Below are 13,354 nucleotides of genomic sequence, written 5' to 3'. Positions count from 1 at the left end.
CTTTAAACAGCACCTTTTATTTTATGTTTCCATAAATGATAGGGGCTCCATCCATAGATTGTGCACAACAGCAGCTCTGAAACGCATAGCTCATCAGGCAAAGGGCTCAGCTTCTGCCTGACCCCATCACAGAGCAGAAAAGGGGGCTCAACCCAAAATTAACTGTTCCGTTTGCACATGGTTAGCCAGGAGCTGAGCGCTTCTTCCTGAATAGGTGCATGTTATAGGGTATGGTCACAAGCGGCGCTCTTTCTGCTGTGTTTTTTTTTCTCCTGCTGCATTTTACAGTACCAGCAAAGTAAATGAGATTTCAACAACCTCATTCACAGGCTTTTTTTTTTTTTTTATAACCCTGTTTCATGTCAATTCTTTCAGTTTTTGCAGCGTTTTCTCACCTATTCTAATAAATAGGAAATAAACGCAAGTTTTTCTAGCCAATAGTTATTGCAGAAATAAACACTGCAAAAATGCTACGTGTGAACAAACCCATAGAAATACCTTGAGACAGGTTAAGTGGTACCAATAAATATATATATATATATATATATATATATATATATATATATATATATATATATATATATATATATATTAAAAATAATAGCTACTCTAAGGTTTCAAAACTTCACTTTGAATTATAAAAAGCATATTCAAAAGGGTTATTCCCGTTCATTTATTAGGCCCCAATTTCAGTTTTTAAATGTCAACAATTCACCCTGTACTCGCCTTCACCGGGTCCATCAGCAAGTGTCCACCACTGCTCCCGATGTATTGCGGAGGCGTTGGCATCACATCGACAGCCAATCAGTGAGCTCCGTCGCTCTGCCAGTGTAGAGGGAATTTCCTCTTCAGAGCCACTGAGCTCATCCATTGACTGTTGTGATACAGCCAATGCCAGACACCGTGAGTAGCGGTACAGACTGGTCAGTGGACCCAAGAATATTAGTACAGTGCAGTTTGTTATTTTTTTCTATGCATTACTTAAAAGGGAACAACCCGAAGTTTGTACAAGGATTAAAAGTTGTAATTTCAAAAAACTTTCGATGTCAGTAGTTTTGATCAGAAGCGCTTAGCTGAGGCTGCTCTCCTCTGATATTCAAGTCTATAAAGGGAGTCTTCATTTTGGAGAAGAGCAGCCCTAAGTTAAGCTCTTCTCCACCTAAGGCCGGATTCACACATCAGTATGTCACGATCCAGAACTGGCCGAAGGTCTCTGGACCGGAAACTGACGGCCTTGTATAAACCTGTGAGGCTGTGAAGTTTGGCTAGGTAGACCAACAGCCAGTCTGTGCATGGTGGACCGTGACACACGATGTGCTAATGCAGAACAGTTAAGGCAAATTGATCAGAGGTCACTACATCAGGCCCCTTATCTGTTGGGCCATTCCTAAAGTTTTTGGAAACAATTTCCATTTTAACCTTACTGCAAAGTAGATGTGTCTTATTCCACAATCAGAAACAATAGAATTCAGTATGCAGTGGATTAAATGGATTAGAATCGACGCCTCTGGCTGAAAATCTATTACTATATAAAGTCCACTATACCAATAGGAGATGTGCTTAGAAATTTGATAAGATCTGTGGAAGGTGGTCAGCAATACCCTGCAGAGTCTACCATATATTCATCTCTATCATGTCAGCATAAAGGGAAAGGGAGTGGACGGCCATGGGGGCCGGAATGATTGGGTGTAGTGTATGAGGTTGTACGTATTGGAGTAGGAGTAAATGATTCTTCAGTATGTATGCTTTAAGTATGTTATGGACATGAAAATACTTAGTTCTTTAAATGTTCAAACCCTTCACCCAACGCCATTTTCCATGCTTTTTTTTTTTATCCCAGAGGTATAACTTTTTTTTTTATTTTTTCAACCATATGGCCGTGTGATTGCCTTATGTTTTGAGGGATGAGATGTACTTTCGAACACTACCATTGATTTTGTGATATGATGTAGTGCAAAATAAAATTCGAAGTGAAGTTGCAAAAACAGTGCAAAAGAAAATATAAACAGTACAGGCCAAAAGTTTGGACACACCTTCTCATTCAGAGAGTTTTCTTTATTTTCATGACTATGAAAATTGTAGATTCACTCTGGAGGCATCAAAACTATGAATTAAAGGGAACCTGTCACCCCCCCCCCACAGGCATTTTAAAGTAAAAGAGCCACCTTGTGCAGCACCAATGCTACATTCTGTCAAGGTGGCTCTTTTATTTAGGGTACCTTGCACCGCAGAGATAATCGTTTTTAAAATTGGTCAGACATACCTGATATTTGTCAGGGGGGGCAGGTCTTTCCCAATCTGACAGACGCCTCACATACGTCAGTCATGTATTCCTGCATTGTGTTTCCACCTCCAAATCTTTATTTTCAAGTCCTGGCGCCTGCTGTGCTATGTCTTCTTGGTTACCGTCGCCCGTCCTCTGTCATGACGTCGGTGGCCAGAGATCCGGTCCCGCAGTCGCTTATGGTTTATTCACACTGCGGGGCAGGAATCTCTGGCATGTGCAGTAGTTATCTGCGCCCAAGAGTCCAAGCCCCGCAATGTAAATAAACCATAAGCGACTGCGGGGCCGGATTTCTGGCCACCGACGTCATGACAGAGGACGGGCGACAGTAACCAAGAAGACATAGTACAGCCAGCGCAGGGACTTGAAAATAAGGATTTGGAGGCGGAGACACAATGCAGGAATACATGACTGACATATGTGAGGCGTCTGTCAGATGGGGAAAGACTTGCCCCCCCCCCCCCGACAAATATCAGGTATGTCTGACCAATTTTAAAAACGATTATTTCTGCGGTGCAAGGTACCCTAAATAAAAGAGCCACCTTGACAGAATGCAGCATTAGTGCTGCACAAGGTGGCTCTTTTACTTAAAAACGCCTGCGAGGGGTGACAGGTTCCCTTTATCACATGTGGAATTATATAATTAACAAAAAAGTGTGAAACAACTGAAAATACTGTATGTCTTATATTCTAGATTCTTCAAAGTAGCCACTTTTTGCTTTGATTACTGCTTTGCACACTCTTGGCATTCTCTTGATGAGCTTCAAGAGGTAGTCACCGGAAATGGTCTTCCAACAGTCTTGAAGGAGTTCCCAGAGATGCTTAGCACTTGTTGGCCCTTTTGCCTTCACTCTGCGGTCCAGCTCACCCAAAACCATCTCGATTGGGTTCAGGTCTGGAGACTGTGAAGGCCAGGTCATCTGTCGTAGCACCCCATCACTCTCCTTCTTGGTCAAATAGCCCTTAGACAGCCTGGAGGTGTGTTTGGGGTCATTGTTCTGTTGAAAAATAAATGATGGTCCAACTAAACACAAACCGGATGGAATAGCATGCCGCTGCAAGATGCTGTGGTAGCCATGCTGGTTCAGTATGCCTGCAATTTTTAATAAATCCCCAACAGTGTCACCAGCAAAGCACCCCCACACCATCACACCTCCTCCTCCATGCTTCACGGTGGGAACCAGGCATGTAGAGTCCATTCGTTCACCTTTTTTGCGTCGCACAAAGACATGGTGGTTGGAACCAAAGATCTCAAATTTGGACTCATCAGACCAAAGCACAGATTTCCACTGGTCTAATGTCCATTCCTTGTGTTCTTTAGCCCAAACAAGTTTCTTCTGCTTGTTGCCTGTCCTTAGCAGTGGTTTCCTAGCAGCTATTTTACCATGAAGGCCTGCTGCACAAAGTCTCCTCTTAACAGTTGTAGAGATGTGTCTGCTGCTAGAACTCTGTGTGTCATTGACCTGGTCTCTAATCTGAGCTGCTGTTAACCTGCGATTTCTAAGGCTGGTGACTCAGATGAACTTATCCTCCGCAGCAGAGGCGACTCTTGGTCTTCCTTTCCTGGGGCGGTCCTCATGTGAGCCAGTTTCTTTGCAGCGCTTGATAGTTTTTGCCACTGCACTTGGGGACACTTTCAAAGTTTTCCCAATTTTTCGGACTGACTGACCTTCATTTCTTAAAGTAATGATGGCCACTCGTTTTTCTTTACTTAGCTGCTTTTTTCTTGCCATAATACAAATTCTAACAGTCTGTTCAGTAGGACTATCAGCTGTGTATCCACCAGACTTCTGCACAACACAACTGATGGTCCCAACCCCATTTATAAGGCAAGAAATCCCACTTATTAAACCTGACAGGGCACACCTGTGAAGTGAAAACCATTTCCGGTGACTACCTCTTGAAGCTCATCAAGAGAATGCCAAGAGTGTGCAAAGCAGTAATCAAAGCAAAAGGTGGCTACTTTGAAGAACCTAGAATATAAGACACACAGTATTTTCAGTTGTTTCACACTTTTTTGTTAATTATATAATTCCACATGTGTTAATTCATAGTTTTAATGCCTTCAGAGTGAATCTACAATTTTCATAGTCATGAAAATAAAGAAAACTCTTTGAATGACAAGGTGTGTCCAAACTTTTGGTCTGTACTGTATATAAAATATAAATATTTTTTTTATTTTTTTTTACCATTTTCATGAAATGCTAAAACTGACCTGCCATTATGGATCTCCAGGTCATTTCGAGTTCACAGATACCAAACATAGATTTTTTGTTTTCTAGTTGTAGAAAAAAATCCAAAATTTGTATAACAAAAAAAAACAAAAAACAATTACGCCATTTTCCAAGGCCCTTGGCGTGTTTATTTTTGATGATCTGGGACTGGGTAAGCCCTTTTTTTTGCGTGCCGATCTGATTTTTTTATTGATACTATTAAGGGGTAGATACGATGTTTTGATTGCCTGGTGTATAATTTTATTGCAATGTTCCGAAGACCAAAAAAACCCAGTTATTTTGGTGCTTAGAATGTATTTCTCTCATTACTCCATTTACGGTTTTATTTTTTGGCAGATCAGACGTTTCTGAACGCAGTCATACCAAATGATTTTTTTATGGTTTTATTTTGAATGGGGCAAAAGGAGGGTGATTCGAACTTGAAAGTGTACCTGTTGTTTCAAATTAAAATTTCAGAACAAGAAGTCATGTCTGTATACAAACAATAGCACATTTTCTATCCATTATATGACTTTTACCCTACATTTTTCACCATTCCTCTTTTGCAAGATCTCTCTAATTTTCAGCTATCACAAACTAAACTATTACAGGACTGGTGGGTAAAGTCTAGCTGCTATGATGTCTCTCATACACCATACAGAGAGAGAGAGACACCCACACACACACATCTCTGCTTCTCGCTCCATAGCACACAGAGAGAAGCAGCATCAGCAAGGATGACATCATACAGCAGTTCTGAGCTGTGTAGCTGTGAATCCAGAACTGACATGAAACATTTTGTGAATGCTTTAGCAGGATAATAGGCTATGTAAGTCTGACACACCTCATTGTGCTGGCAGTGTCTAGCATAATTCGTTTGAGCTGTTTTTCAGATGCAGGGTAAGGGAAGAAATGGCTCATAAGTGCAGAAAGAAGTAGATTTCTCTGATAAAATATATTACAAAGTTTATTACATTTGCTTGCACTATTGGTTTATGCAAAGTTTGTTGAAATGAAAGTCACAATTTAATCTGTGTTTGAGGATTATTGCTGAAGAACTTCCTTAACAAGATAAAGATTTTAAATGACCAAGTAACTGGAAGATTTAATATTTATGATGAATGATACACACATGGTAAATGTACGGAAATATGCTTGGCAGCAATACTTTCTGGTTTATTCATATTTGTGGACAAACGCATAGTCAATAGTATATCTCATGAAAGAATCATGAAAATAAGAAAAAATATATTTGTATCACAATGAAACACAGCCTAACATCAACATAAAAGTCAAATAATTTAATTTTAAAGTGCCATTTTTACACAAAAATAATTAAACTACAAACTGGAATACAGTAGAATTTTACAAGTACTAAAAAAAATTACCAGTGTAATCTAAAATGTTAAATAATAGGTTGTGTGGACAAAAAAAAAATAAGAATGGATTTTTAGGAAAAATCCCTACCTCCCATGTTTATTGCTCCACGAACGCCCATATCACCCATTCTCAAATCCTGTTCTCTCTGAAAATAAACATAGTTTTTGTAGTCAACCTAATCAAAATTAAATTAAAAAAAAATGTGTAGGGGAAGATTATGTAACATTACTTGTTAAGTATGGGATTTTAGCTCCATCATGCAGGGAAAAAGAAAAAGTCAAAATCTCAAGTCACGTATGCTAAAAGTAATCCTTGCTGGGAATAAAGATAAAATTATAATAGTAACAATACAAAAATTATATAAAAACAGTGTCTTAAGCGTGCTCGAATAATATGTTCGAATCCCCGCGGCTGCATGTCTCACGGCTGTTCAACAGCCGCAACACATGTATGGATAGCCTATTTGTTAGGCCATCGCTGCATGTGCTGCGGCTGTCAGACAGCCGCGAGACATGCAGCAGCGGGGATTCGAACATATAATTTGAGCACGCCGAAGACAATCAGTTAACACCCAAGCATGCAGGATAACACTTTATCCCAGCATGCTCGCTCATCACTACTAGGCACAAATCTACATTCTGACTGCAGACACAGGGCTTCAAAGGTTATAGACGAAGAACAAAAATATTTATTATGAAATACACGTGATTTTAGGTTTAATTTGCAGATTATAGACATAGCATTTAACATTTTTAGAAATTGGCTAGAATAGTTGTAAAACTAACACAACTGTCTCACTGTGCTGATAAAGTAAAACAGATTTTCTGGCCTTCGCTACTACTAAATAACGGTCAAAGAAATGCACATTAAAATGTAATAGGACAACAATTATAACCAAACGCAACAAAAACTGTGAGAAAATCAAATGCAGAAATACATAGCATATACCGTATGTACTACAATGTGAACTAAGTCTTTTCAAATATTTAGTGAATGGACGTTACATTTCTCTTTGATTCCATTATTCTCTCCTGTAATTAAAATGAGAACCTCACGACCCATTAGATTTATTTAGCGTCAGTCATTGCTTCTCGGTAACAATGGAAGACCAGAGGAAAACGCAAACACATTCTTTAGCGTCAAACATGGAATATCATAATATATATATATATATATATATATATATATATATATATATATATATATATATATATATATATACACACATACACACACGGTATATCCCTCTCAAGTATTTTTGTACTTCCTTAAAGGAAAAAAAAAAAAAAAAAACTTCTGATGAAGTCATGTCTATTATTGTGCCCTTTGTTCATTTTTGCCATTTAGAAATAGTTTACCTTTATAAAGTAAAAAAAAAAAGGTCAATTTTTACACAACAGTTTCTACAGATACCCAACATCATGACTTCCGCACGGCTGCAGAGTTTTACAGACTAGAAAGACATTTTAGAATGTTTGGTAATTTGCAAGAAGTTGAAGGGGTTTTCCCACAATCAATAAATCTTGCATTAATCATAACTTCCACAATTGGATGTGTTTAAAGAAAATGTTCCTGTGCTGAGATCTTATAAATGTGACCCTGCTGTGTACCGTGTAATGTCTGTGTCTGACCGTACAGGAACATGGTCTGATCATACTACAGCTCCTGGGCAGAGGAGGACACAAGAGAGTATACAGACAGGACAGCATAGGATCACAAATTATTCTTTCTGCGAAATGAAACATATCCCTGCCTGTTGTAATCATTTGCGATCCCATGCTGTCCTGTCTGTATACTCTTTCTTCCTGCCCTGCCCAAGAGCTGTGGTATGATCAGACACAGCCATTACACAGAACACAGCAGGGGCACATTTATAAGATTATCTCAGCACAGGGACATTTTTTTTAATCACATCCAATTGTGCAACTTATTATTCCAAGACCTAGTGATTAAAATTAACCTTTGTTAGTGAGAAAAGCCATTTAGACACCTTTCTCATGGATTCATGTGAACACCAAACAGGTAAAAAGTGTGACTTGTCTTGCTGACAAACTTTCCTTAATTCTGAACGCTAAATAACTGTCGATACGCTTTTAATGGGCCGTCTTCTGCAGAGCAGCTGTTTAACCGCAGCGCTGTAGAATAAAACTTCGCTACAAGTACCCTGGAAATATCAGTGCCACGGCTGTTATTGGACAGCAACGGCTGAACGCCCTTGAGGAGACAACTCGAGATTGGAACCAGAAAAAAAAAAAAATACAAGACGGAATTAGGGTTTTGTCCACAGCGGTTGCTTAGGCGTATAGGTTTTACAAGATACATACAGTGAATAAGATAAATCACCAACGATCCTAAGAATATTCCATAACTAGGTGCAAATTTCAAGAAAAAAATATCAAAAAGGAGCATGCCTGTAGTATTAAAATGTCAGGTGAATGCAATTCATTTACAACCCACGTGCTGCCACCGTTACGTTTCGGTCTTCCAGTCCACTCAAGTGCCTTTCTGCGGGCAATTACCATACATTTCTTTATCTAGCACTATTGTTGTTATCGAACAGTGACCGACTGCTTTTCATCCTAAAATCCAACTGTAGGAGAAGGTCCACTGATGGAACAAATTGATATTCATCACTTTGCATCCAGAGTGCAGGGTCACCTTAGCCATTTATGCAACGAGTGGGTGCTACCTGGCTCCAGCACTTGTTGGGTGTACTGCCATTTCTCTATTGATTAGTATTTCTGGTGCAAGCTGTATCATCAAGGCTCATGTAGCCATGTCTCTATGATGGATCTGTTTTCACAAATCTGTTGAATGTGAGCACAAATCAAGAGGATCTGAAAAATGGCTGAAATCTTTCAGAACTACAGCACACGACACACCATTTTTTTTTCACCCTTTCTTTTGATGAACTGTGTGAAACGGACACTTTGGCATTCCAGAGCGATGTCCATGTATCTGTATATCCATAAAAAGCATGTATGGTAATTTATCCTCCCTAACAAAAGGCACCCAGAGCACCAGACTATATTGAGGTAAGTATGATTTCTAAAAACGTCATCCAGCTAAACACAAAAAGGAGAAGAGCCGTGACATCAGAACACATATCTCTTCTTGACCGACTAAGCAAAGAATTTTTTGTCCGGCAATAACTCGGTCAAAAAGATGCATTATTTCTCCTGTTACACACTTTTCCAGCAGCTCCAGTATGCGTGATATTACCGCTCCTCTGTCAGTTGAGACAGTTCTCGGGAGCTGCTTATTTAGACAGCAGCCAGACATGACACGTACTTGGGCCATTTCAATATATTATTGGAGAACCCCTTTAAAATGGTGTCATATTTCAAACTAAAGGCCCCACACACTCTCGACTCACCAAACCCACCAACAGTTCCTTCTGTACTTGTCTTAAGGCCTAATAAGTGTGTTTTATGCTTATGAGGCTGTTGGTTAAAGTCAGGACACCTGCACATGGTGTAGGCAATGCGATCCACACTGGGACTGCGAAAAACAGGTGTTTGGATGCAACCTAAGACTTGAGATAGTAAAAAAAAAATACGCTTCCCATGTTTTTATTATCAATTTACAAGTACATGTGAAAACACTTAGTCACAATATTAACACATTTAAAAAGAGAAAACAAAATACACTTTACAGTTCTTAAGATAGCACTAGCAACTAAAGTCCAGATAAGATTTGGGATATCAAAGTTATTGAGCCATTAAAGCTGTTAGGTTGTGGCTTTCCTTTTGTTTGTCTTTTTTTCCATGTTTTCTTCCCCCTCGTCTTGTCCGCGTCCTCTTCCTGATTCTCATTGTTGTGTGAATCTTAAAAAATTATAATTAAATTTGTTTTACCACACACAAAATCACTACATTTCAGATAGAGAGACATTTAGCAACTCATACACTTTTTGCCATTATTTAGAATTATTTTTAAATCTACAGATTTTACAAACTATTACATGCATTGGTAACTATTATCATCACTGCTTTGTTTAAAAAGTAACTTATTTGGATGGTAGGATCAAAAGGTAAAAAAAAAAAAAATTTAAGGTTTGTTTACACAACATTTTTTGTACCTAACAAAAACTGATACCAAACAGAATGAGAACAGACCGATAGTTAATGATTTTTGCCCTCATACAGCCCAAATTTGTCGTTCAGCACCATTACATGGAGAGATGTACTGCAGAATGAAGAGATTACCTAGGGCAATGATAGCGCATTCGCTAAAACTCAGGCAGATGAACCAGGTCACGGAGGGAAGTGTGATCTGTCCTCCAGAGATTGTTGGCAAGAGGGGAAATAGGGAGAAGAGAGCTGAAAGTGAAGGATCCATCCACCTCATTTGTGAATAAAACTTTAAAGGCTGGAAATCTACACAATTACACAACAAAATACTACAAACAAGGTGTGGATTTCATAAGCATTAAAGGGCCTTTACACACACGCCGTTATGATGTCCACGACTAGGACAACCCCTTCTCACTCAATATTTAACATAAAAACACTCAGGCCATGTGCACACGTTGCGGATTGTGCTGCATATTTTTCCGCGCGGATTTGGAAAAATCCGCAGGTAAATCCACAGGTCAAAAGACCTGCGTTTTACCTGCGGATTAGCCTGTTGTTATCCCCCGCGGTTTGACACCTGGACAATGGAGTAGGTAGAAAACAGCTGCGGATTTAAAACCACGGAAAAATCTGCAGCGTGTGCACTGCGTTTTTCATTTTCCATTGACTATAGTGGTGCTGTACACCGCAGCATTCTGCTGCAGATCCGCAGCAGAATCCGCAACGTGTGCACATGGCCTCATACTCGCCTCCCTTGCTAGCGCCATTCCAGGTTTTTATTTTAATGGGGACAAAACTTCAGAGTGAAAAAAGGTTGTCCAAGCAGTGGGGTCTAAATATCCTAATGTATGTTCCCTCCTAAAGAGGTTTTCCAGGTGTAAATTTTTTTTAATGGTTATGGGCCTGCTCTAGATGAAAATGATACATTTGCGCCTAAGGCTGAATTCACCCGACCGCTTTTCCAATTGCTGAACCAACGTAAACTAATAGCCTCATAGCCAACAGGCTATTAGTTTGGGTCAAGAGACTCATTGTCGAGCTGAGCATTGTGGGCCCAAACATGGAACATAAAGTATGTTCATATGAATGCACCCTTACTCATCCTCTCCTGCTCCAGGCTGCAGAAGTGATGTCAAGCCTACAATGTACAGCGGTAGAGGGAACAAGATCATGAGCTGCAGTCGTGATGTCACCACTATAGACTATCAAAGATGGAAGCAACAACAGAGATGTGTTGCTAGATCAGGGAGGAGGCAAATAGTAGCTGAGTTTATGTCCACCTATAGCAAGCCTAGTCATTAAAAAAAAAAGGAACAGGAACCTAAAAGGTGACCTAAGCAATTATTAAAGACTCCTCTCATATTAGCTATTAATGTCCATGAGTGCACCATCAGGAGAACACTGAACAACATTGGTGAGCATGGCAGGATTGCAGAGAAAAATGAACTGCTCTCCAAAAGGAACATTGTTGCCTGTCTGAAGTTTGCTAAAGATCCCTCGGATAAGCCAGAAGGTTATTAAAACAATGTTTTGTGGAAGTTTAAGACCAAAGTTGTTTGTTTTAACTGAGAACAGTTATGCCTGGAGTTAATAAAAGAAACAAACTAAACTGTATTACAGCGTAAAAACCTCATGTCATCTGTGAAACATGGTGGTGGTAGAATCATAGTATGGGCCTATTTAGCTACATCTGAAATAGGATGGTTTGACATCATTAAAAAAGTTGTTCACTACTAGGAGCAGACAGCCGCAGCTCTGACTTCCTCTTAAATACTTTGTCTGGAGGTGGCAAAAGTGAGCTGACGCTGACTGGGCAAAGTGAGCACCGGGAGGCGTGAGTGCCAACACTACTTGAACAGCGCCAGCACGGGAGGGGAGTAAAAATAAAGTGTTTTTGTTTTAAATGGGGGCAAACACTCATATTTAGAAGCGATTGCCCAAGTAGTGGACACTCCTTTAATGAATGAAACAATTCTGAAATCCATCAGCAATTTGGAAAAGAAAATGACAGGACATCTGTCCATGAGCTGAATCTGAAGAGAACGTGGATCATGTAGCAACAAGAACACACAAGTCGTTCTACACAAGAATGGTTAAGAATAAAAGTTAAAGTTTTGGAATGGACAAGTCAAAGTCTTGACATTAATGTTGTGGAAGGGCCTAAAGAATGCAGATAATGGGAGAAAACCCACCAACATATTAGAACTGAAGCTGTTTTGTAGGGAGGAATGGGCTAAAATTCTTCCAATCCAATGTTTAGGACTAATCAACTACCAGAAACTTTTAAATGAAGTTATTGCTGCTCAAGAGCATCACACCAGATACTGAAAGCAAAGGGCTCACAAACTTTTGTCACTAACATACATGAGATATTGGATCCCTCTCCTGATTTAAAGAAAACGAAGAAGTGATATTTTTGACACTATCTGTAATTCAATTAATGCTGCCTAAACTTTGGGCAGCATTACAGCCTGGTTGCACAATTGTAGCCAGGTATCTGTTGTCTCTGAACTGTGGCAGCATTGTACACACATGGAAGAAACCTGTCAACCAACAAGAACATTGAGGGAGAAAGTCAGGGGTAGTATTGGACTAGTCATGCCCCTAACTATAGTCCACGGCTGGCGGTTCAAGCATCAGGGCATTTCAGAGTAATAATATACCTGGCTCCAAATGTGCAGCCAGGCTCTCATTCATGCAGCCCGTGGTTTGAGCAGCATGAATTGACACGATCCCTTTAAACCTATGTACTTTAAACACACTGGAACCTAAGTACGCAGTTAATAAAATTATCTGTAAAATGAGCTAGTGGAATCATGTACCGTACATGCAAAATAGACATAAGAGTAATAGTCACTTTCACCAGTTGTTAAGATGTTTGCCAAAATAGTAAAGGGCTGCCCTAAAGCAAATTACACACTGCCTCACAAGTAAGGGCACTGCATATAGAGGGCATACAATGGTTTCTCATTGAAACAAAATTTCTTTCACCACAAGTGGAGGATAAAAACTTTACAGGGAACCTGCCAAGAAATGGAGATAAATGGACAGTTCATCTCCAGGTAAATCGCATTAAATCATGTCTGGCTGCCTTACTAGAAGAGCGGCTACAAGAAGAAAATGAACTGGTCCTCCCTGCAGCTGCTTTGCCATCAGTCATATGAGCGGTGCAGGAAGGAATTACAGTCACAGCTCACTATGCTGCAGAGAGCAGCTTCAAGCACTCCCCTGGCACTATGACTGACAGCCTGCTCTGCAGCATTTGTGTGCATAGTTGAGTTGCTTGGACTTATTTCCATGTCGAAAGTTATGATTTTTTTTGCTGCAATCTTTCGACGAAGACCAATCTTTTCGAACAGTGGATGGGAGTATAACTGGGCCCTACTGGTTGCTGCTAGTCC

At 39.8% G+C, this 13,354-nt stretch overlaps 1 protein-coding gene across 4 annotated transcripts in view; it reads right to left on the bottom strand.

Annotated features, from left to right (window-relative positions):
* PSPC1 (paraspeckle component 1) overlaps positions 1 to 13,354 on the bottom strand; it is a 159,051-nt gene that overhangs the window by 74,830 nt on the left and 70,867 nt on the right. The window contains exon 7 of one of the 4 annotated variants that reach the window (XM_073583067.1): positions 5,965 to 6,022. The exons of 2 other annotated variants lie outside the window; for them this stretch is intronic. In XM_073583067.1, coding sequence (XP_073439168.1) covers positions 5,965 to 6,022 — 58 coding nt within the window. Of the gene's footprint in view, positions 1 to 5,964; positions 6,023 to 9,433; positions 9,705 to 13,354 lie in introns of those variants that run through there. One more of the 4 variants, XM_073583068.1, reaches the window with a different exon arrangement.

Source organism: Dendrobates tinctorius, unplaced genomic scaffold, assembly GCF_039654945.1.
Source record: "Dendrobates tinctorius isolate UK_male_01 unplaced genomic scaffold, ASM3965494v1 ptg000075l, whole genome shotgun sequence".
Classification (NCBI taxonomy): Eukaryota; Metazoa; Chordata; class Amphibia; order Anura; family Dendrobatidae; genus Dendrobates; species Dendrobates tinctorius.
The sequence above is the reverse complement of the archived record's forward strand: the minus strand, read 5'-3'. Positions and strand labels throughout refer to the sequence as shown.